This window comes from Azolla caroliniana, unplaced genomic scaffold (genome assembly GCF_043228905.1).
Source record: "Azolla caroliniana isolate FFs.n. ecotype wild unplaced genomic scaffold, voAzoCaro1.0.p SCAF_7, whole genome shotgun sequence".
NCBI classification, from domain to species: domain Eukaryota; kingdom Viridiplantae; phylum Streptophyta; class Polypodiopsida; order Salviniales; family Salviniaceae; genus Azolla; species Azolla caroliniana.
This window is the reverse complement of record NW_028230442.1, coordinates 7629322-7654565: the sequence shown is the minus strand read 5'-3', so window position 1 is coordinate 7654565 and position 25244 is coordinate 7629322. Positions and strand designations below refer to the sequence as shown.

General features: G+C 44.7%; 1 protein-coding gene across 1 annotated transcript; it reads left to right on the top strand.

Moving 5' to 3' along the window:
- The first annotated feature begins 5102 nt into the window (after positions 1 to 5102).
- LOC147861778 (putative methyltransferase PMT3) lies at positions 5103 to 10913 on the top strand. Its single transcript, XM_087322081.1, has 8 exons — positions 5103 to 5676; positions 6165 to 6481; positions 7498 to 7662; positions 8669 to 8851; positions 8965 to 9559; positions 9662 to 9762; positions 9843 to 10063; positions 10288 to 10913. Exons 2-8 carry the CDS (start codon positions 6176 to 6178, stop codon positions 10604 to 10606), a joined length of 1890 nt encoding a protein of 629 aa, XP_087178207.1. The 5' UTR covers positions 5103 to 5676; positions 6165 to 6175; the 3' UTR covers positions 10607 to 10913.
- Positions 10914 to 25244: the final 14331 nt, after the last annotated feature.

Genomic DNA, 25244 nt, shown 5'->3' with positions numbered 1-25244 from the left:
ATGTAGTTGCAATGGCTACTTGTCGGAGCGAACAATTATTGCAATCCAGGACCGAATAGTGGCAGCAACTGAGAGTGACAATGGAGGAGTGAACTTAGTCGGATCGAACAGTGGCAACAATCCAGAACCAAACAGTGGTAGCAACTGGGTGTAGAATGGCGACAATGGAGGAGTGAACTCCGTTGGATCGAACAGTGGCAACAAACTAGGATCGAATAGTGGCAACAATCTAGGACCAAACAATGGCGGCAACTGAAAGTGCAATGGTGACAATGGAGTGAACTCTGTCGGATCAAACAATGACAATCATCCAGGACCGAACAGTGGCAACAACTCAGTGTAGAATGGCGGCAATGGAGGAGTGAACTCTGCCGGATCGAGCAGTGGCAGCAATCCAGAACCATATAGTGGTGGAAACTGAGTGTAGAATGGCGGCAATGGAGGAGTGAACTCCGTCGGATCAAACAATGGCAACAATCCAAAACTGAACAGTGATGGCAACTGAGTGTAGAATGGCGGAAATGGAGGAGTGAACTCCGTCGGATTGAATAGTGGCAACAATCCAAGACCGAACAGTGGCGGAAATTGAGTGTAGAATGGCGCAGTGGAGTGAACTCCGTCAAATCGAACAATGGCAACAATCCAGGAATGAATAGTGGTGGCAACTGAGTGTAGAATGGCGACAATGGAGGAATGAACTCAATAGGAGCGAACAGTGGCAGTAATCTAAGACTGAATAGTCATAAAGTGATGACCAACGTGATGTGGAAATGGATCATGCATAATGGACCTAGGATTTTGGTATATAATTTATGGTGCACATTTCCATTTATGATGCATATTTATGTTGCGCATTTATGGTGCTCATTTATATCATTAAAACATTCTAATGTTTTCATTCATGGTGCAAAAAAGACTAGTTATCACTAGTAACCTTTTGCATAGCTAATTACCTATGTCAAGGACATAGCTAATTGTTTCTACTCCCATGTACAAGTTATGTATGAACTCCTTAAATTTAGGTGATTCCACATGTGCATGGGGCAATGTTCCCTTCACAATATACTTCATGATGGCACCATCAATTTTCTTCTCTAAAACACAAGATACTTTAGCAAATTCAATAGAAAATTGAATGGATTGTGAAATGCTTGAATTTTGGTTTAGATTGTGTAACAGACAATGTTTTTTCGCCAAATGCTTTGCTATAGTACTTGTGGGTGTTGTAGAAGATCAACAAACATGACAATGATGGCATTATTGTTGAAGTGTGCAATTAATAAAATATGATGTGAGCATCGGTCCATGATTTGTATTGTTGTACAATTCATGTTCGATGCATCAAACCGCAAGCCTGATTTTGTACGAGGAGAGTTCGTAACAAAAGTCGAGAGAGAGAGAGCATGGACAAGGATAGAGATAATGTATGATTCAAGAAGCAAGGGTATATGATAAGAACAAGCTTTATTACATTGAGAATACAAGGGTGTAACTAAAACAAGAGTATATCATAAGAGCAAGCTTTATTATATTGAGAGCACATGATTTTATTACAATTACAATGCTCAAACGCAAAGATGATACTTTATCTTTGCCAAACTCTAGTGTGAAGTTTTGACTTCAATTTTGAAAGACAAGACATTTCACAGATGAGCTAGCTTGATTACTTGATCAATTATTCATTTGATCGATTGTTTGCTTGCCCAATTATCTACTGGTCTTATGCCTACATGCTTCCCTCCCCTCTCTTTATATAGGCGCTCACATACATGTGATGTATGTGAGGGTGCATGATATGCATGTGATGAATGTGATATATGATTGCCATTTGGCAGACATGGGTTACATGTGATGCATGATAACTATCCTACTGATTTGAATCACCGTCTATGGAATAACTTATCCTAATGGTTTATACCTTATGCTTTATCTATAAGCTTACAGGTTCAAGCCTCACAAATATCACTTGATATAATATTTGAGTTTGTTTCTACATCGAGGCAATTTACCTCACGACAATGTTGCCTTTTTCTTGATATGCTTGTTGAACCATGTTTTGCAATTGCCTTGACTATCGAGACCATGAATTCTTTCTATCTTCCCATTCGCCGCATGATTATGTGCAGTCGTCAATGATAGCAGAATTCCAATAGTATCAAAGAATTCTCGTGCTTCGTCCGAATTGAGCTCATGTCTATCGGCCACTATCTTTCCTACACACCTATATCTATACAATGTATCCTATGGTATAAATTGACATATTGCCGGTGTGATCTTGGATCTTAGTGCTCTCTTTTATACCATTAATTTGTAAGGTCTTCTTTGGTTAACACCAATAATTTCTTCTAACTTGCCCCCATCGGCATCGCCACCATATCCACCATCTACTTGTAGTGTACACCCGGCAAGTAGGTTGGGTGCAACTCATCCCTATACTTAATGTTGGAGTAGAATTGACACGTTTGGCATGTTTCAACATACTCTTAATTTCATTGTAGAATTCCGACCAATATATTTCCTTTATTTTTCTAAATGTTACCCAGACTCCATGATGCCCAACTCACTCCATGTCATGCAACTCCTTTAATATTTGCTCCCATTGCTCTTGGTTGCATAAATTCTCATGTGGTTTTCCTGTCTCTAGGTTCCTTCTTTCCACAACGCTTGTAGATACTTCCCAATCTCTTTAAATTCTTCATAAATTCTTTTTCCTTGAACTCCTCACCCCCTCTAATTGCATTTATGGCTAAAGTTGATTGCCCTTCTTCTTCATTATCGGATTCCCCTACTTCCTCATCTTCACATCTTGCCCTAGACAACATATTAGCTATTGCATTCTTTTCTCCCAAGATATGTCGAACCTCAAGGTTGATGGATTTGATATAGACACACCATGTAAACATTGTTTGGGTGCTGAATATTGCAATTTGCAAAAATTCCGAGAACTGGTAAACAATTCGTCTCTAAAATCACTTTTTACCAATTAGATAGTCCCTGTCCTAGAAATTCTATAGGAAATCCTCCACATCTTGCAGTGGATGATCCCATAGATGCTCCTTGTTCCTCTCATCTTCCCATCTTCCCATCTTGACTCCAGATCCTAGAGAATGCCGCTTCATTGTCAATCATCTTAGTGTCCATCCGTGCTAGTGTGATGTAGGACTGCCCTAGGATTACTAGTTAGAAGGATTTCTTGTGGATGAAGAAGTTTTGATTGTCGGACACATCCCCAATCGTAACCTTTACATTGGGACATGCACCTCGGTTGTTGCTCAGACCTTCCAACCATGGTTTCTCTCTATTGGTGATTGCAGAAATAAGATGATACTTACTTTATGGGGGTGTTTTCTTCTCTCTATATATTCTGACTATTGTTGTGCATCCCTCCTACCATATGTACTACCCATTACGGGGTGCATGTTGAAGGGTAATGTGCGCCACATACACTTTTGTCCCTTTTCGCACTTGTATATTGTATATAAAGGGGAGAGGTGACCCCTCCACTATGAGTGGATTAATGTCTTATGTTTTATGTGTGCTCTCTTTCTTTCTCTCTTCCACATTTGCATTTTCTTCCCACACCTAGAGCTCCACAACCTTGGTTCTACTCTCACCTTACTCTCCACTAGAGCTCCTCTCAATAGCTCTTGAATTTTCGAACTTTAGATAATTCTCTAGCCTCTCTTTCTCTACGCTTGAAGTGACGGGCTTGAGTCTTAAGTACTTGATCTTCTCATAATAACTAAGCTTGACAACTAAATTTAGTTGAAGTTTGTTGCCTTTACTGTATTTTTCATATTTTTTAAGTTGGTCAACATATTGATTATGTCTTTAGAGTTAAGTGTAAGAGCTTCTTGACTCAATATGATGTTTAATGAAGTGCCCAAATTTGTGAACAATATTTGTACCACTAAGCTTAGATATGATTGATGCCCATATCTATTCGTGTCTCTTGTAGTAGAGTAGACATCAATTCACCCTCGCTAAACGATGTTGGCATAGAGGAGGGGATCAACCAAGAAATGCATGTGCTTGGGAAGAATACTTAAGATTAACATACACAAGTGACATAACGCATATCCCCAATGTTAAAGTGTGGCATGTCGTCCTTGCACCAAAATGTGATACCGTATGAGATGTGAGTTGGGCAGAAATGATTGACTTACATGATTGTCAGATCTTGGATTCCTTCACATGATCTACAACCATTTGTACATCCAAAATATCGTTATTATTAAGGATGTCCCACATTGGCAATAAATCAATTCCGTATGCTTTTCAAAGTCAACTTGCCATTACTCTTTAGCAAACATATTGTACCATGAAGGCCAATCTCCTTCGCTCATAAAAAGGACAGACAACTTTGGATAGAGCTTGAATGAAAACCAAGCGTAATGGTTTGATCGGTGTCAAGGAAATGCGACTGTGGCCACAACTAGGAGCCGATCGGTCCACAATCTTGATAGTCCTGACAATGTCCACACATCCCGACTCTCTTTGGCGACACCTCCGGAGAGTCTCGAGCAATGTCCACACGTCCCGGCTCTGGCGGCTCCCGAGAGTCCTGGCTCTAGCAGTTCCTGAAAGTCTTAGGCAATGTCCGCACATCCCAGCTCATGCAACTCTTGAGAGTCTCGGCAATGTCCACACGTTACAACTCTAGGAGCCGAAACTAGGAATTGGTCAGACACTCACAATCCGGGGAGTCTCCAGTCAGTTTCACACACTATGACTCGATCGAGAGAGTGTCCCACAAAGCTATACATTTTTATGGTTGTCCATTTGACAAATGAGAGAGGTTAGTGGCATTGGATCCACCAAGAAAGAAGAAGAAGAAGAAGAAGATGGCATCAATGGCTGGATTCAGGTTTTATATGTATAACCAAATTTAGGGTTTTTATGGAGCTCCCCCCCCCTCCCCTGCGTTTCTGTCTCTGACACACAGCCGTCCTTCCTCTTAAACTTTCTCCTGCTAAATACCTAAAACAAGAAAAAAAGGAAGATAAAGTTGTGGGGTTCCTTTCATTCCAGCCTGTTTTTTCTCTATAGCTCTCCATGATCTCTCTCTCTCTCTCTCTCTCAAAAGACGTTAATATGTATCGCTCTCTCTCTCTCTCTCTCACACACACACACACACACAGCTATGACCGTGATTTACTGTTCAAGGTTCTGAACTCGATGACAGTTTCTGATTAGGTTAATCTGAACCGTGAAAACTTGGATTAGAGTTTCTGGTTAGCTTAAAATCCGAGTTTCCCATTTGGATTAAGGTTGCTGGTTGGCTTAATCCCCGTATCTTCCTGACTGATAGAGTTTCTAACCAGCTAAAATCTGCACCATCCATTTCCGTTAGGGTTTCCGATTTGCTTCATTGGATCTGTTGAGGTTTCTGATTAGTTTAAACTGGACTGCTCATTCGGACTTATGTTTTGAATTGGTTGAATCTGGTCCACTCATCTCGATTTGGATTTTGACCTCTCTACCCATCTAGATTAGGGTATCGAATTGGCTGAATCTGAATCGCCCCATTTGAATTAGGGCTTGGAATTGGCTTAAGCCACCTTCCTTAATTGGGGTTTGGAATCACACAATCTGCACCATCTATCACAGTTTGGGTTTTCAATCGAGTTATACTACTCAAACATCTTGATTTGGGTTCCAATTACGCTTTCTAAGGTATGTCTGTGTTTCTTCATTGTATAAAAGGAAAAAGAAGAAGTATTATGATCTGTTCTTATATTTAGTATCTAGATCTCTTTGATCTACATTTGAAGCTTTGAGCTATGTCCAGTTGAGCAGAGTATTGGTGCGTATCATAATAGAAAATATTGGTTTAATGTCCACAATAGAAATGTATCTGATATTAAGCTCGTCTAAATCAGCATTGGGTTATGGCCATTTAGGTAGCAGCATATCATAATAAAATGGATCATGCTGGTTGAGCAAATATATCAGTAATTCTTTTGGATTAAAGTAATAACCTTGCTTTTGCTCGTCAATCACGTCTAAATATTGCATTCTATCATATCTTCAATGAGATCTACATCTTGCATCCTATATGTATTTTGAGAGATCTAGATCTGGATTTCCATCATATCTTCAGTGAGATCTAAATCTTGCGTTTGATCACATTATAACAGATTCTTGTTTTCCGTGAATTATAGATCTGAACAAGATGAGAGGACGCCATGATGGAATTCAGAAGAGTAAAAACTTGATTGTTTATGTGTGCTTAGCCATTGTGGCGTTGTCTTTAGTATTTGTGTTCTATGGATCGTTCTTCAACTCTACTAGTGAATCAACGAATTCTGAAAGAGTCAAGCAGAGAAGTGTGAGAAGGTCGGTAAAAGACATTGATGTAGATGAAGAAGGAAATGATGGTGGCTCAGTGGAAGAAGAAACTAATATTAGGCTGAAGAATGAGAACAGAAAGAGTGGTGCAGAGGAGAATGATTTCGATGTTTCACTAAAGTCTTTTCCTGTAAGTGATTTTAATGTTAAACTCAAGTCTTTCCGTGTAAATGAGCTCAATGTTTTCCAAGATCAGTATAAGCATATGCGGAACTGCCCATTATAGGTCGAATCAAGTCTAGAGATAGATCCGAAGTCATGTGGTAATCATGGATTATGGGTCAGATTAAGGCTTTATGTAGATCCAATGTTGTGCATTATCATCCATTAGGGGTTGAATTACGGCTTTAGAGATAGAGACAAAGGTGTGCATCATGGATAAAATTACTGTTAGAACTAGATCCAGTGTTTGTGTACTAATGAGATGTTTGGGGTGAAATCAAGGCTAGAGATAGGTCCCAATCTATGCAGTAATTATGTAGTAAGAATCAAATTAAGGCTCTGGAGATAGATAAGAATCTACTTATTAGCATACATTGGCGTCAAATTAAGGGTAGTGGTAGATCCAGAGTTATATGCATTATCATACGTTAGATTTTGAATTAAGGGTCTAGAGATAGATCCAAAGTTATGTATTGATCATGCATTAGGGGTCAAATTAAGTCTACATATAGATCCGGAGTTCATTTATTAATCATGGATTTGGGGGCAGAGATAGATCCAAAGGTATGCATGATTACCAAAAACTGTGTATTAATCATGGATTAGAAGTCAGATTAAGGCTAGAGAATAATCCAAAAGTATGCATTAAGCCTATAGATAGATTTCATGTTGCAAACATATGCATTAGGGGTGAAGCTAATGCCAGATATACATCCAAAGCAATGCATCATGGATCTGACTAAGACTAGGACTAGACCCAAAGGGCATGTAGTCTTGGTAGCTGTGGCCTCAAAATCAAGTATGGGTATTAGTTGGGTGGAGAGTATGATAGCAAGACTTTCTCTTATTAATCTAATTAATCATGCTTAGTAAGTGATCTGTTACAAACATCTAGTCGTGTCTGTTACAAACATCTAGTCATGTCATTGGAGTCTAACATGTGTACTTTGAGTAACCACATTATAATGGGGTTTCATATTTCAGGTTTGTGATTCTCGCCACTCTGAGCTGATTCCATGTCTCGATAGGCAGCTTCACAGCCAACTGAAGTTGAAGTTGAATCTCTCACTGATGGAACATTATGAGCGGCATTGTCCGCCTCCACATCGCAGACTGAATTGCCTTATACCTCCACCACCCAACTATAAGGTATGCTTAACATATGCAGGACAGATCTTGGCTGATTACTTTTATGTGAAAACTCTCAAATACACCCAAAATTTTCTTTATTTCCCTGCATGCCCCAAATATTTTGTTATTTCTCCTAATGCCAATTGTGTTTTTCTGAAGTATATGTCCTATTTCAGTAGTTATAGTCAATTTTCGTTTTTCTCACATGCACATGCTATTTGGGCGATTGTATAGTCAGTTTATCTCATTTTTTTAGACTATATGTGATATTGAGCAATTTTATGTTGGGATTGACCAAGAATATTTGGAGAAATAACGAAAAGTCAGGGGCATTTCTAGAAATAGAAAAACTCTGGCTATTTCAGTGTTTTTCATGTATTTTTATCAAGTGTATGACATGAATGCTAATATTACTACTTTCTGAAAACTTGATAAGGTTATGCTATCTGTCAATATGAAATGCAAATTTTACGCTGCTTGAAAAATATATTCTCAGGTATACTAGTTGGATTATTATGTATTGTGATAGGAAGGTTATGCAATGCATTTATTTGCATTTCTCTATTCTTGGTAGTCTATTAGTTGAGGACATCTATAAATTCAATTGCACAAAAAAGGTGGGAGATAATTGAGGCTTTTCATTATTTCTCTTAAATAAATGTGATTAAGTGTCTTAAAGCCATCCAGATGCAAATGGTCTTATGTCTGATCTTGGTAGTCTATTATGTGAGGACATGTATAATTTCATACGTATGAAAAAGACGAGGCCTATTCAAGGCTTTGCATCGTTGCGTATGGGCAACCGTGATTTAGAATCTTAAAGGCATTTAAATGTACGTGGTCTTACCATAATATTGGCTTGTCAAGGTTGTGTGCATTGCGTGGGCATTGACTTAATATGATTAATTAGTCTCCATTTCTCAATCAAACTAAAGCCTTCACAGTTGCACTATATGATCCCAAAACTGTATGAAAAGGCAACAGCTTTACTTTTGGTAACAGTTTTCTTCTTTTTCGACGGCAGGTGTCAATACCATGGCCTGCAAGCAGAGATGAAGTGTGGCAATCTAATGTTCCTCATACGTTCCTTGCCATGGAGAAATCAGATCAACATTGGATGGTCATCAATGGTGATAAAGTGAACTTTCCAGGTGGAGGAACCCACTTCCATGATGGTGCTGAAAAGTATATTGCATCACTTGCTAAGGTTAGTATCATACTCTAGACCAACTAATATTTATCTAGATTCAAGTTCTAGCAAGATTTTTTCTTAACCCACCATACTTTGCACCTAATCCATTCTTTCTAACCAATGTATAGATGCTAAAGTACCCAGATGACAACTTGAGCAACCGTGGAAAACTTAGAACTGTCCTTGATGTGGGATGTGGGGTTGCAAGCTTTGGTGCTTATTTGTTACCTTTGGAGATTATGGCGATGTCAATTGCTCCCAATGATGTACATGAGAATCAAATACAGTTTGCCTTAGAGAGGGGAATTCCTTCTACTCTCGGTGTACTAGGGACTAAAAGGCTGCCTTTTCCAAGCAAGTCTTTTGATCTTGCACATTGTTCTCGTTGTCGGATTGATTGGCTACAACGTGATGGCATACTTCTTTTGGAGGTAGATAGAATGCTTAGGCCAGGTGGATTTTTTGCTTGGTCCTCGCCTCCTGCTTATAGAGATGACCCAGAAGATGTGAAAATATGGAATGATATGTCAGATCTTGTGAAAAGAATGTGTTGGTCTGTGGCAGCTAAAGAAGGCCAAACTGTTATTTGGATGAAGCCTTTGACAAATCAGTGTTATGAAGATAGGGTGGAAGGTACTGATCCTCCATTGTGTGATAAAAATGATGATCCTGATGCTTCCTGGGATGTACCAATGCAGGCATGCATTTCACCATTACCAGAGGGTAAGTAAAGATGAAGAAACAGGCTCTATTACAAGTAAATCATTTTCATTTTATGTCCTAAGAGTTGGTTTATGCATGATTTTTTTCTTGGTCTTCATCTAGGTGATGCTCATCCTTTACAACCTTGGCCAAGCCGTCTGACTTCGATTTCACCACGCCTGAAAGAATTGGGTGTCAGCAATGGCCATTTCCAGAAAGACAAAGTAGGATTATCAACTAACTATTATCAACTTCTAACTTGTTATTTGGAAAGCTAAAACGATGTTATATGTTAACATGTTAGATGGTTTGGCGTGCAAGAGTGGATTTCTACTGGGAACAGTTGAGCTCAGAAATTGAAGAAAACACATTTCGGAATGTAATGGATATGAAGGCTCATTTCGGGGGCTTTGCCGCTGCCTTGAAAGACAAGCCAGTTTGGGTGATGAATGTTGTTCCGAGCTTTGGCAGCAACACATTGAAGGTGATATATGACCGTGGCTTGATTGGATCTCTACATGACTGGTGAGTGTAAAAATCGTTATCCCCCCAAATGCTTTTACATTTGACCATTATTACACACACACACCCTCGATATATAAACACCAAATTATAAATGATAATAATAAATGAACTCATAAAAATTTCCTTCGCAGTATCTAATGCCTAAATTTTGGATCCCAAATTCTAAACCTTTAAACCCTAAACTCTAAATAGTATAAACGGACTCAAAAACTTTGTATCTACAGGTGTCAAGCTTTCTCAACATACCCAAGGACATACGATCTTCTACATGCTTGGAATCTTTTTACAGACATCGATAACCCGAGCTGTAGTGGCATGGAAGATCTTCTTCTTGAGATGGATAGGCTTTTGAGACCTCGAGGCTTTGTGATAATTAGAGACAAAGGTCAAGTGATAGATCAGATTAGCATGCATCTAACTGCGCTTCACTGGGATGCGTGGTCAAAAGTTGTGAAAGCAGAGCGGGATGACATTTCGAGTGATGATGAGAAAATCCTTTTTGCAAGAAAACAACTCTGGCAACCCGATGATGATGCAAGATAGGAGGGCTATACATACACATATGTATGTTCATATGATGATGATGATACAATATAGGATTGCATCACATCATATATGATGATGATGTAACCATATAGGTGAGTGTCAGTCACATCATGTATATGTTCATATTATGATGATGAAACCACATATAGGAGAGCATCACATCATGCACATTTATATGTTCATATGATGAAGAAGATGATGATAACGATACCATATAGGTGAGCATCATCACATCATGTATATGTTCATATGATGATGTTTTTTATGCCATGTTTGTATGGAGAAGGAACTGGAACTTTTTTTCTTTTTTGTTTCGGTTTTTTGCTTTCGATTTTTTATTTTTATTTTTTCATTTATTGTTTTGCTACTGGCAGAACCTCTGCCAGATTAAGCTTGGGTAGCTTGTGTTGTATAATTTTGTTATAATTCATATTCTTTTTGATATATACAAATGGATTTTTCACAATTTTACGAATCAGAAACTTGTTGCATATTATAGTGGCAAAATATAAGCAACTTCAAGCCTATATTATTATTATACACTTCAATTGTTGAAAGTCATCAGATTTTATCCTCTCTAAGATATATGTAACACATGTGAAGAATCGTAGTTTGATCTCTCTCTCTCTTGCTGGAGAAGGTATGAAATACAGGTTCTAGATTTTTTGTCCATGTTTGTCTGCTTTTTTTGCAATATTTGATCCTTCGCGTTGAACCATAGCTATGTTTGTCTACGTTTTTTGCAATATCTAATCCTTTGCGTCTTTTGTAATGTTTGATCCTTTCTGTATTTTGCCAAATTTGATTCTTTGTAATTTTTGTCAAGTTTGAACCTTTGTGTTTTTGCAAGTAGAAATTCTTGGAATCTTTATTGTTCCCTCAACCCTTTGCATTCCATACCTTGTACCTGAAGTCTTAAGACACCATGGAGTTTGAATGGAGAGAAAATGAAGGTATGGATCTCAATAGCCATGAAGCGGGTCTAGATCCATAGAAGACCCCAAGAAGATATCATAGACGAAAAGGAAGGGAATAACGTTGACGTCATTTGTGTTGAGGATGAACATCCTCCCTTCCCTGTGCCCTTGCGCAATTATCCGGCCTTCTTCCTCGATGAAGCACCCAAGGTGCGTAAACCGCACTTGCATTCCCTGGTTGATGATTTGTCTGACCGACACCAGGTTCTTTGTGATTGTCGGAACATGTAGTACGTTCATCAGCTTTCCCATTTGTCCAACATGGCTTAAAGGGACTTCTCCGAGATGCACAATCGGGTGAAGGGTATTGTCTCCGGTTTCGACGATTCCCGGTTGTTCCGGTTTCTCCAAAAACAAGAACCGCTCTTCGTGGCTCGTCATGTGGTTTGACGCTCCGGAATCAACATACCATACTTTCTCCGATCCGGAAGTGGTCTTCTTCATCGAGTTTGCCTTGTGCTTCATCACGAAGGTTGGCCCTTTTCAGGTCTTCCCGGTTTCGGATCCTTCCGATCCTTCTGTGTTGTGCAAGCTTTGTCGGTTCCCTTGTCCGGCCTTGCCAGATCCGGATTTATCCGAATCGGCATGCTTCTTCCAACACTCGCTCTCTCTGTGGCCTTTCTTGCCATAGTACCAGCATTCCGTGTCAGTTTTCGACTGGCGGTTTCTGGCTCCGACTTGACTCCCCCTACTTGTGGAGGGTCCGGAACTGTTGTTCGCACCATCTCTGTGCCTTCGGTTCTACTCTTGCCGGCCGCCTCCATTGCGTGCCAACCCACCTTGTCCTCCATGCCCACAGGGTCGATCCACCTCCGTGTACATCATCCGGTTGTCCGATTGAGTGGTCCTCGATCCACTTGCGTGGTTTTCTTCGACCATCAACATGGATTGTAAGTTGAAGAAGGACGGTGGCTTCTCCTGGGTGCAAATTGCCGTCCGGATTGGCCCGTACCGTTGTGCTAGACCACAAAGACAGATCTTGACCATCTCGTCTTCTTCCACCGTTACATTGATGGATCTGAGTGCATCACAGATCTCCTTAATCTTGGTGGTGTAGTCCGCAACCAACATATTTCTCTCCCGGATGTTGTTCACCTCTTGATGGAGCTACAACTTACGGGTTGTGGTACTTGCGGCGAAAATCTTCCGTAGATTTTCCTAGGCCTCCTTTGGCATTTTTGCATCCTTGATGTAGCCGAGCATCTGATCATGCACGCCAAACGTGAGGCAGTACAATACTTGAATCGCTACTTGCTCCCATGCCGGGAAGTCTTTGTGTGCCGGCTCCGGTGCTACCTCGTTAGTTCCTTCCACATAGCTCCAATATCCATGCCCCATCAGGTACTGATGCATTTTATATGACCAGGATGCATAGTTGCACTGGTTGAGCTTTTCTATGGGAAGCGAACTTGCCATACCTCTGTCCATTTCGGTTCTCTACTATTCTTCACCGAGTGTTAGGGTTTGTCTTCGAAAGCATGTGTCGGCTGCAGAGGAGTCTCAACCCTCACGCTCTTATACCATGTAAAAGTTAGCGTGGGAAAGCTTGACAAAACCGGTTTAGCTAGGCAGCAATAGAGAATAGAAAATACAAGTTCAATGGAAGCTTGAGAATATTTAGCATACAAGGGATAGACAGAGAGAGAGAGAGAGAGAGAGAGAGAGAGAGTAGAACATAAAACTCTATTCTAAAATAATAATCCTCTGTGTAGATAGAATGTGCTCAGAGAGCACTTTTATACAAGTCCATAAAGGACTGACAGAAGTACTAACAAGTACTTCAATGCTCATACGAGCGACTATCACTGACTCCCAAAAATATGCCTACGTACTAGGCTGGATCCGTAGACCTCTAACGGCCTATCGGTTTCAATCCGATCCGGCTCCTGGTTCCGAACACAGATCCGGATCCAGTTGAGCTTGCTCGCTCAACAAGACAATTATGCACAACTAAGATATATACATGAGCAACAAATTACATCTCCGGCCTCGAGCCGGACCAAGCGGACTAGATACAACGAGTATTTGCAAGCAAGCCTCCAGTCGGGGAGTTCATGGGCTCGCCCCGCAAGTGGAGGCCTTGCGCCCAAGACACAACAGAAAACCAGAATCCTCAAAGCATAAGAGCTCAAGCAAAACTAAGCCCTACACCAAAACGGAACCCCAAACCCTAATAGACAAATCCGTTACAGACTCGAATCGGTGACTGAACAAAACAGAGAAAAACAACCAAAACTAGGGAAAACCAAACCAACACGGGGAACCCCTTCACAAGAGAACCCTCCCTCCTTTTATAGCACAAGGATGGAGGTACGTCACAAGTCAGTCAAATATACCCCCTTTCGAGGAAATACTTGCCTCGATATCTGGAGTGTTGATGGGAGAAGTACATTTAATTTCCCTCACTTTCACACTCCCCCACTACCCTATGCGTGTGCATGTGAACCGTTGTACACATCACACTTATTCCTCTCATTAATTCTACCAACATCCTCCACCCTTCCTTTTCCCCTTTTTATTTTATATACATTTCGAAATGTATTTTATATGTGCACACGGTGCACATCGCCGACTTCGCCCATTCCACCCGGTTTTCTTACTATCATCGAAAATCTTCACGACACTATACACATTGATACATGTTAGAGCCCATTTTGTAGTCTTCCATTCAAACCATTGCTTACATGTGACTTAGCTCTCATGCATTGCGATCTGAGACGGGGCGTTGGGACACAAGTGATGAGAGTGGTGGACTGTGCACACTTTGCCCTAAACAAGTTTGAGAGTTTGAGTATCACACTTTGATACAATGCTCTGCCTTTGATCATATTCGACCATGCTTTGCACACATCTTCGACCAAGCCCAATACTTGCACAAATTTCTCTCACAAGCACAATCTACACTCTCGATTGTAACATTCATTGGTAAAGTTCTTGAACATAGAGAGTCCCTACTCACTTTCACACATATCACGTGAAATGTAATATTTTTTGTCTCATAGGTTATATTTGACCTCCAAAGACAATAATATAATCTATCTATTTATCTCTCATTGGCCCTAACTAGTGAACCAAACTCAAACCTGGGAGGTTAGATCATATATGTTGGCCGAAAAACATAGGTGTTTCTCCTTTGTTGAGTGCAAACCATAGGTTTCTAAAATTACGATTGTTGGCCGGTCAAAGGCGGAAGGACAAGTGGGAAAGCTGAACCGGATATATATGGATATATATATATAGTATAGTTATTATAATTATGATTCGGAGGGACGGATCCGGGATAGTTGTACCGATCCGGATTCGGACCGATTCGGAGCCGGTTTCCTAAAGGGCACCGTTTTGTAACTTTGCCGGATGCCTATAAAAGGATACGATGGGATGTAATGTTTTCATACAAGTTATCATTGAGCACTTATCTTTGTATCTGTATTTCCTTACCGTCTATGTTATTAATCTTTATCTTACGCGTGTGATCTAACATCCTAACCTTACCACCCCTTTGGAGAAGTGTTCGGGAAGAACACCTATGTTGTGGCTAGTCCGGCTAGAAGGCAACACTATTTTGGCGACCACAATTCCTACGGAGTGCAGAGAACAACCGGGGGATGGATGTCTAGACCGAACAACAACCACATTACCAAACGAGGAAGACGATTCGCCGAACGACAACAACGACAGGAAGCCTTGCAGCAAGCTGCCAAGGAAATCCGGCAGGATCAGTCCTTTTCCAGAACACTTCGGATAGTCGCAGAAGAAGCATTGCAGTTCCGGAGGCAGCAATTCTCCGACGAAGGCAGTAGCCTGACTAGTCTGCAAGAAGCAGAATCAATACTACAAGCGCTTGCCGGTGGCGACGGAGACGCAGGAGCATTCGCAACCCTAGAGTCGGATTCGGATAGCGAAGAGAGCGTTGCGTCACCGTATAAAAGCAATCACGACACACCGTACGATCCGGAGGAAGACGGGTCGGACGGCTCATCAACACTGGAACCAACGGAAGAAATAACCTTGGAGTTCGGGGACCGGCAATCGCCAAGAGAGACTAATCGTATATCGACACCACCCACGGAGGAAGCGAAGGATCGTGTATCGACACCACCCGTGGAGGAAGTGAAGGATCGTATACCAACACCACCCACGGAAGAAGCGAAGGATCGTATACCGACACCACCCGCGGAGGAAGCGAAGGATCAAATACCAACACCACCCGCGGAAGAAGCAAAAGAGCGTATACCGACACCACCCGCGGAAGAAGCGGAGGACGCAAGGAATCGCACGCCACCAGAACAACAGGAGGACACCATGTTGTATCCTTACCCAAAATACCGGGATGATCCCGACGCGGAGGCTCATGTGTACGCATTTCTCCAGACATGGGAAGCCAACCATGTCTCTCAGAGATTGACGGAGCCCGAGGCAGAGCAGTCCAAAGTCGCCGAATTCGGCATGACACTGGAAGGACCGGCCGCACATTGGCATGCAAAACATTTGCCCGGCAGTTTTGCCACATTCGACGCCCTGAAGGCAAAATTCCTTTGGCTGTTCCATGGACAAGTAGAACAGAGGGAATTAGTCGGGCAATTTTATACCACCCGGCAGGAGGCGCACGAAACTGTGCCACAGTTTATAATCAGGTTCCAGACCTTGCACAGCCAGTTGACAAGAGCACCTCCTGAGGACGAAGCAAAAGCAGTATTTTTGGCTGCATTAAGGGAACCACTTAGAACAATGTGCGGAGTCCTCAACTTCCGTACCAGCACGGTGGACCAGGTTATTGACCGAGTACTAGAGATGGACAAAAACAGTTCATTCATGTCACTAGGAATGCTACACCAAGCCCTACCGAAGGAAGAAGATTTGAGGTTCCAGCAATCTCTACAATGCACAACGTGTCTCAATTCGGGCTACTCAACGGTCGACTGCACTATGCGCACACAGTGCATGATATGCCACTCTCGGGCACATACGACGGACCGATGTGAGTACAACTTGCTCAATCGATAGGCGGCACCGGTCCGACACATAGAACCACGAAACAATCAGGACCCGGAAGAAGACCGATTCCGGAGAGACGACCGCGACCAATGCGAGCGTGGTGATAGATACACTGATCAGCAACGTGACGAATATGATCGCGATGACTATCGCAGGGACCGGTATGAACGAGATGACTTCCCGGAATATGACCGACGTAGAGACAATAGACGTCAAGGGAACCGTAATTTCTAGCGGAATCAGAAGCGAGGGTTTTTCCGTTGAGAAGAGCGTCGAGAGGCAGCAAGGGATAACAACCCAGCATCAGCACCAGATAACCGGAAAACAGAAGACAACCACCGGGTAATCCCCACCTCCCAAACCAGAAGCAAAGGAGAATCAAGTACCAACCACAAAGTATATTGTTACTACTACCGAAAGGAAGGGCATTACAGTAACCAATGCCCAATCAAAACAAATGAAAAGCAGCTGGCGGTCAATATGGTCATGGTCGAGGTGACAGACGTTCAACAGGTTACAACCCGGTCGAAAGGGAAGGCGGCAGAATGGGAAGCCCAGGAAGAAATCCGAAAGCAGGCATCGAAATGGATTAAAAAAGCCAACGAACAGAACATGGCGGAGATAACAAACCAGAATACGCAGCTTGAGGAAACAATCACACAACCGGAGGACAACCCGACGTGGCAAGCACTACAAGATTGTCAGATCGTGCTACCATTAGCACGATTGCACCAGTTGGTACCACGATTCACGGCGAATCTACAGGCAACCGTCGCCAAACCAAAGCCAGCGCCAGCACCGGCATTTTTCTCCAACCCGGAAGAAGGACCGACCGTGGTGGACACAAGCAGCCCGGCAATCACAATACTTGTGAAGGGCAAGGAAATCACCGGAACGATCATCGACGGAGGATCAAGAGTGAACGTCATCAGTCGACGAACATGCGACAACCTGGGCATCCAGGAATGGGAGTCGTGTCCCTTCTGGTTACGCATGGCAGATACCAGTTCGGTCCGACCGACCGGGCTTATTCGAGACCTAGAGGTCACAATCGGGGGCCACGTATTCCGCATATTGGCCGTGGTACTGCAACTAAACGTTCAAGGATCATACCCTCTACTGTTGGGACGGCCATGGCTACGAACGGCACATATCAAACAAAATTGGCAAAAGAATATCATCACATTCCGGCGTGGGAAGACGAAGGTACGGGTGGCCACACAGCAACGAGCAGTCACTAGTAAAGAAGAACCACCACTATACGCAGAGAGTATCAATATGCTGGAAGGATTGCCAGACGAGGAGATCGATCGTTATATGGAGGAACACCCAAAGATCGTCCCACTCTTTGAAGTCGACATCACTGCAGCTATCGGGTCGTATATCACTACCCCGGAACCGGTTGAGCCGGATCAAGCAGCAATCCGAGAATTGCGCCAAGCACAGGAGTCACTCGAGAGGGAAATAACGATATCACAGAGAGTGGAAGTGTCCCAGTTGGAGGAGGTGGACCTCAGAACGATGGGCAAACCAAGGCCGGTAAAAGTGGCAAAAGAATTGTCGGACAAGGAGAAGAAGGCAATGGTCGCATTGTTAACAGACTTTCGGGATGTATTCGCATGGTCGTACGAAGACATGCAAGGGCTGGACCCCCAGTTGTATCAACACCAAATTCACCTCAGTACAGATGCTAAACCAGTAGCACAACGAAGGTATCGCATGAACCCAAATTATGTGGCAAAGGTCAAAGAAGAAATTGACAAATTGATCAGGGTCGGGTTTATCCGACTAGTGAAGCAGGCAACCTGGTTAAGCCCGATAGTGTTCGTTCCAAAGAAAAACGGCAAGATCCGGGTGTGCGTGGATTACAGGAAGTTGAACGCAGCCACGGTAACCGACGTATTTCCATTACCATTCACGGACAGGGTATTGGATGCGATCGCCGGACACGAGGTCTACAGCTTCCTAGACGGATTCAGTGGCTACAACCAAATTCGGATGCGCCTGGCGGACCAGGAAAAGACGGCCTTCATTACGGAATGGGGGGTATTTGTAGCGGTAGTAATGATGTTCGGGTTAAAGACGGCTCCACAAACATTCCAGTGGATTATAATGGAGATATTCGGAGAATACATCCATGGGTTTATGTAGGTGTTCCTCGACGATTTTGCGGTATACAGCCAGCAAACAGAACATCTCGACCACCTTCGGTTATGCTTAGAGAAGTGCAGAGAATACCGATTGAGCTTGAACCCAGCCAAGTGTGTCTTTGGAGTAGCGAGCGGCAACCTACTAGGACATGTTGTTAGCAAAGAAGGGATTGTGGTGGATCTGGACAAGGTAAGAGCAATCCTTGAGGCACCAGCACCAAACAACGCAAAAGCCCTGAGCCAGTTCTTAGGTCAAATAAGGTGGCACAGCCGGATGATACGGCACCTTGTGGATTTTGCTACACCACTACATGCCGCAATACATCGGGTGCCCTTTCAATGGGCAAAAACCGAGGAAAAGGCATACCAAGCACTGAAGGTAATGCTATCACAAGCCCCGGTGGTTCAACCTCTAGATTGGGCAAAGAGTTTCCATGTCTTCGTAGATGCGTCCAACATCGCAATTGGAAGCGTCTTAATGCAGTTGACTGAGCCAAAATGGTACAGGCCGGTATACTACGTCAGCCGGAAACTCTCGAAGGCAGAACGAAATTATTCCACAACCGAGAGGGAAGCCCTAGGCATGGTATACAACGTCACAAAATACCGACACTACTTACTAGGAAGAAAGTGACGGGAACCCAACATTCCTTATGCGCAACGCTCGGCCACAACCAAGCTTAGAATGATACACAGAAAACGGGAAATAAAACGCGACACAAAGAAGGAGAGGATACACAGGAGGTTTACGTGGAAAACCCCAAACTAGGGGAAAAACCACGGCAGCCCATAGGCTGCAAACTGTCACTATGTAGGAATATACAACAGTGAGTTCACTGAGGCACCGACCTCGTGCTCACTAATCTTCGCCACAGGCGGCGGTTACAACAGAGGCAACAACCTCTTTCTCTCTCTCTCTCTCTGTACAGTTACGCACACTAATCTCGTGCAAAACAGAAAATGACAACAACTACTAAAAGTTTGCCCTAAGTCATATTTATACTAATATGACTTTTCGGCTATTTACAAATATAGCCTTGATGGGCTCTCAAAAACATATTTACGAATATGTCTCTTCCTCCGGTTCTCACCGGTTCTGCACCATCCGGCTCTCCATAGCCGGGTACTCCTCATCCGGTTCACACCGGGCCTGCACCATCCGGCTCTCCGTAGCCGGGTACTCCTCATCCGGTTCACACCGGGCCTGCACCATCCGGCTCTCCATAGCCGGGTACTCCTCATCCGGTTCACACCGGGCCTGCACCATCCGGCTCTCCGTAGCCGGGTACTCCTCATCCGATTCACACCGGGCCTGCACCATCCGGCTCTCCGTAGCCGGGTACTCCTCATCTGGTTCACACCGGGCCTGCACCATCCGGCTCTCCGTAGCCGGGTACTCCTCATCCGGTTCACACCAGGCATGCACCATCCGGCTCTCCGTAACCGGGTACTCCTCATCCGGTTTCGGCCTCGGCCGAGTTTGTTCATCGGCACTGTTCTTCTCCCTTCCCATCCGGAGGGACCTGTCTCCCAACAGAAAGTTCTCCTTCCACGTAGATCATTCGGCGCTGCTATACCTACTATCGAAGGCATCACTGACCGGTAGGATCGCACGGTGGACGTTGCTACTACAGGAGTTCGAATTTGATATCTTCCACCGACCCGGAGTGCAGCACGCTGTAGCTGACTACCTAAGCAGACTCGAATCCGGTGAAGTGGGCAACGGCGTGTAGGACGAATTTCCCGATGCCGAATTGTTCCGAATAACGACGAAACCAGCCACAAACGCAACAGTAGCCGAGGACAAGTGGCTAACCGACATGCACCAATTCTTGAGCACCGGATTACCTCCTGAGAACATGGATCGAGATGAGCGGAAGCGTGTGGCGGTCCGAAGCAGGCACTTCTGTCTGGTCGGGGACACCCTCTACCACAAGGGGGCGGATGGTATCTGGCGACGAACAGTGCGAAGTGACGAAAAGGAGATGATCCTAAGGGAAGCTCACTACGGTATAGCTGGAGGGCATTATGCCAGAGAAGCAACAGCCCGGAAAATATGGCAAAGCGGGTTATGGTGGCCAACCACCCTCAAGGATGTCGTCAGGTCTAGCAAAGAATGCGATCTGTGCCAGCGGCTAGGTCAACCAATGGAGCAGGCCCGAATGCCTCACCACCCGGTTCTGCCTCTGGAGCCATTTCAAAAATGGGGACTAGACTTTGTCGGTCCATTTAAACCCCCGGCAATGAGAACCGAGAATCGGTACATTATAGTGGCCACCGATTACTGCACAAAGTGGGTAGAAGCAAAGGCATTAAGAGATAACACAATCGCTTCTACAGCAAATTTTTTGTATGAATGCATATGGTGCCGATATGGCTGCCCGATCGAGTTGATAAGTGATCAAGGAGGGTATTTCCTCGGGCAAGTAGTGGAGAGCTTGACGTCGTTCTATGCGGTGGTGCACAAACGAAGCACACCTTATTACCCGCAGGCCAACGGAATGGCTAAGTCGACCAACAAGACCCTGCAGAACATTTTACGGAAAATTGTCAATGAGAATCGGACAGATTGGGACACGAAACTACAAAGCGCACTGTGGGCATACCGGACAACATACAAGACCAGCATCCGGACAACCCCGTTCCGATTGGCATTCGGATTGGAAGCAGTGATGCCGGTAGAGTTTCAAATTCCGAGTTTACGAATCCAGGTGAAGGAACGCCTGAGCGAGAAGGAGTCCGAGAAAATTCGGTTGGCAACATTGTGCGAGTTGGAGGAAAACCGAATAACCAGCTTGTTACAGCTTGAGCTCGAACAACGGAGGAGGAAGGCATTCGTAGACCGACATCGGAGAGGTAATGAAAAGGAATTCAAAATCGGGAAACCGGTCCTACTGTTCCAGACCCAAATGGGCAACATGCCGGGAAAACTATGGTTTCGGTGGACCGGACCGTTCTAGATTACGAAGGAATACAATGGGTCGTATCAGCTCGGCCCGTTAGCAGGCGAGATCATAGACAAATGGGCAAACAGATTCCGTTTGAAGCCATACAAAGGACGTATGCCGGCTAACCCGTTTCAAAAGAACAAGGACTCACGAGATTCGGAAAACCGGCAGGAAGAAGGTCCGGCACCGGAGGTAACCAATCCGGGTCGCCCGGGTACAACCAACAAGTAACGTAATAAACTTCAGAAAAATAAAAAACAGAAAAGAAAATAAACAGAAAAAGAAATACATACGCAATGATGAAGGAGAATGGAAAAGGTGGGAGCGCCAGCAATTAATTGAAAAAGATTAATGAAGCGCCACCATTGAATAAGCGAAAAGGTGGGGGGGTTGCTATTTAAGGCACAACCATGAACAACGAGGACAGGACATACTAATTATGGCAGGAGATATGCATGCGCGGGAATCAAGAAACGACGGCTCGAAGAGACTGAACCTACAAAAGGCAAAGGCATGTGAAGTATTCACATTTCGTGAATTTTCTTTGAAGCAAGCGCGAGAAAACAGAAGAGAACCCGGACGCACAGAGCTTAGCTTCTACACCGACCAACACATCCACGCGGAAGACATAGGTCCTATGGCGCTCTCAAAGGAAGCAAGACAGTGGCTGATAGAAAACGGGTTGGAAGGACTTCTGCGCATCGCCGACACACCACCGCACGCGGAACCAGAGCAAGCAGCCGCAACCATTGACCTATCTGAGATCACAGAAGGCGCGGTGCAGGCGCTCACAGGGCTACAGGCAGGAGGATTGCGATCAATAGAGTGCCCCTCCAACCAGATCTTGTTCGAGTACTTCGGGGAGTACTCTCTGAGTAGCAAGGCATACCGAACGCAAGGGGGACAGAACCTGTTGTTCAGGGAAGTGGCCCGCGCAATGATGGAATACGGGTTTGTACACCCTCGTCCCCCAGCCATACCAAAGTACCGGGCCGGGTTCGTGATTGCGGCATATGAAGGACTGAGGGTGGACTGGCTCCACTTCATCACCGAAGGTTTGAAAGATGCGATCGGGAACCTGGTAGAAGGAAAGAAATCATGGGCCGGGATAGCACAGTGGCTGATTGTGTTGGTCCCACCTATTCTCCCCATCAAGCAAAAGAAAAGGGGTCGCCAGGAGACGACACCAAAGAAGACTGCGAAACGCCAGCAGCTCCTGGAGAAGCATACCTCGAGATGGACCCAGGAGGAGGACGAACAGCTGGAAGAAGGGCCATCCAACAGACGGCAACCGGAGCAGTTGGGAAAAGCAAAACCAGCGGGGAAAGGAAAAGAGAAATCGGCGAAGAAGACCACCCGCGCACAGGAACCGGCAGAGGAGGAGCCGGTGGTGCAAAAGCCGATAAAAATCACAGTGCGAATGCCAGGACCAGAACCAGCGGACTTTGTACAAAAGTTCTGTCTGGGAACCACCACGAAGGAGGAGGCTGAGGAGGAGGACTCCGCCGAGCCATTGGAAAGACACGCACCAAAGCGGGGTCGGGAGCAACGGGCGAACGAATCGGCTCCACCAGTTGGCGGCACTCAGCAACGGGCGAAGGGACCGACTCCAATAACCAAGGAGGTAGAGGAACAGGAAGAATCAAGGGCCGCAAAACAAGAGGCAGCACTAGATCAGAGGTTGTCGGACGTCGCCAGCGAACCAATCTTCCCGGACTTGGGAAGTGAACAAGTCTTGGAATCGGAAACAGGCGCAAAGCAGCCGGAGGGAAGACAAGAGCAACAACCGGAGCCACCAAGCGGGAGCGCGCAAAGCACCCCGACAGAGGGAGTAAGCCAGGGACTAGAGAACAACACAATGCAACAATGGCTAAGATGGCTTTCAGAACAAGTGTTGGGGGTAGCAGACCAACTGGACGAGGAAGAGAGGCATAGGGAATACCTTACGCGAACAACAACACAGGAATTGGTCTCGCTCCGGACGCAGATCCAGGGGTTGCAGGAGGAGCTGACAAAGGCAAAGGAAAGAGCGGCCAATACGGCCACAGCGGGCCAACAAGCACAGGTCGTCACCGAGCCGGTCGGGACAACAAGGAAGGAAGCCACCCCAGAACCGATGGAAGGAGAGGCCTTGCAAACCGGCCCTGAGTCTGGGAAAATAATAGCAACCTTAAGAGAAGAGTTGAGGGCTCAGGAGGCGTTGAGAGAGAAGGAAAGAGAACAAAGGAAGTTGGCAGAAGAAGAAAGGCGGAGGATGGAAGAAAGCCTCCGGAAAAGCCAGGCCAACAACGATCGACTGAGGGAAGAAAAAGACAAGCTGCAGCAAGAGAAGGACAGACTGCGCCGGCATGCGGAGACAGAAATAGAACGTCTCAAGGAAGAACTTCGGCAACAAAAGGAGGTAAACCGACGCTTGAAACAGAAAACTAAGGATTTTGACAGGTTGTATCGAGAGCACAAGCAAGCCAAGGTGGATTACAAAAAACGGGGAGCGGAGTTCGACCGGCAGATGGAGAAGATAAAGGAGCAGCTGAAAGAGACCCGGTTGGATCTTGCCAAGACAATGGACGAATTAGATGTAAAAAAGGAAGCATTGTCGGTAGAGGAAACCCAAGTGGTGGTGCGAGTAAAGGAGTTGGAAGCAGCGGCAAGGGAGAAGTTGGAGCTAACCAAGAACCGGAATGAAGAGAAGGAACGGGCCACCTATGCGCTCAACAAACTTAGGAGTACATATGAAAAGAAGGCAGCGGAGTATGAAAGCCAAGCCCAGGCCGCGGTTGCGATTATAGTACGGTTGAGACAGGAAAAGCAAGAGGCCAATTCACGTGCTCAACTGGGGGTGGACCAGATCCGGCTCATCATGTCAGCATGGAGGTACTGAGCTCAGACCAACATCAATGAATGTGCTGAGAAGGTATGGAAGGAGTGGTCACAACAAGCAGCAGAGCTGCAAACACTCCGGGCGGATGCAGAGAACCGGATGAAGGCAAGTGACAAGTTCTAACAAGATGGATGAAGAAAGCATTGTGACCATTCGGGAAGAACTGTCCGAGGATTTCTTCGCTTTAGCAGAAGAACATCTAAGGGAGATCTGGGGGTTGGTGGAAAGATTGGATGACGGACAACTCGAAACTCAGTTGGAGTTGGAGAAGTACGAGCAGGACCGTCAACAAGAAGAAGCTGAGGGTAAGACAACGCCCATCACAATTAGTGACGAGGAGCAACCGGCTAGGGAACAACCAACCAACACCGAACAACCCCGACAAGAAGGACCCGAGGAGGAGCCACCAGTCCAGATCAATCAAGGGACAACTGTGTTGACAAAGGAACAGTTGCAGGCAAACGCCGGGACGGAAGAGGAGCAGTTGCAAGTAAACGCCAAGGCAGAGGAAGAGTTAGCAGCCAACCGACCAGTCGAGACCGGTGAAAGTGACACCGATAATAGATCAGAGCCGGAAATGGAAGAAAAACAAGACGAACCCGGAAGGAGCGGAGAGGAAGCACCAGTACAGCAAGAACAAGCAAAGGCAGATGAACCAGAGCAACAACCAATCCAGCCGGAAAT

Bases quoted from the DNA above. Each gene is read 5' to 3' on its own strand.
- LOC147861778 (XM_087322081.1), top strand. From the start codon at position 6,176: ATGAGAGGACGCCATGATGGAATTCAGAAGAGTAAAAACTTGATTGTT. The intron at 6,482-7,497 runs GTAAGTGATTTT...TTCATATTTCAG, and splicing joins TTTCACTAAAGTCTTTTCCT to GTTTGTGATTCTCGCCACTC. The intron at 9,763-9,842 runs GTAGGATTATCA...TTAACATGTTAG, and splicing joins GCCATTTCCAGAAAGACAAA to ATGGTTTGGCGTGCAAGAGT.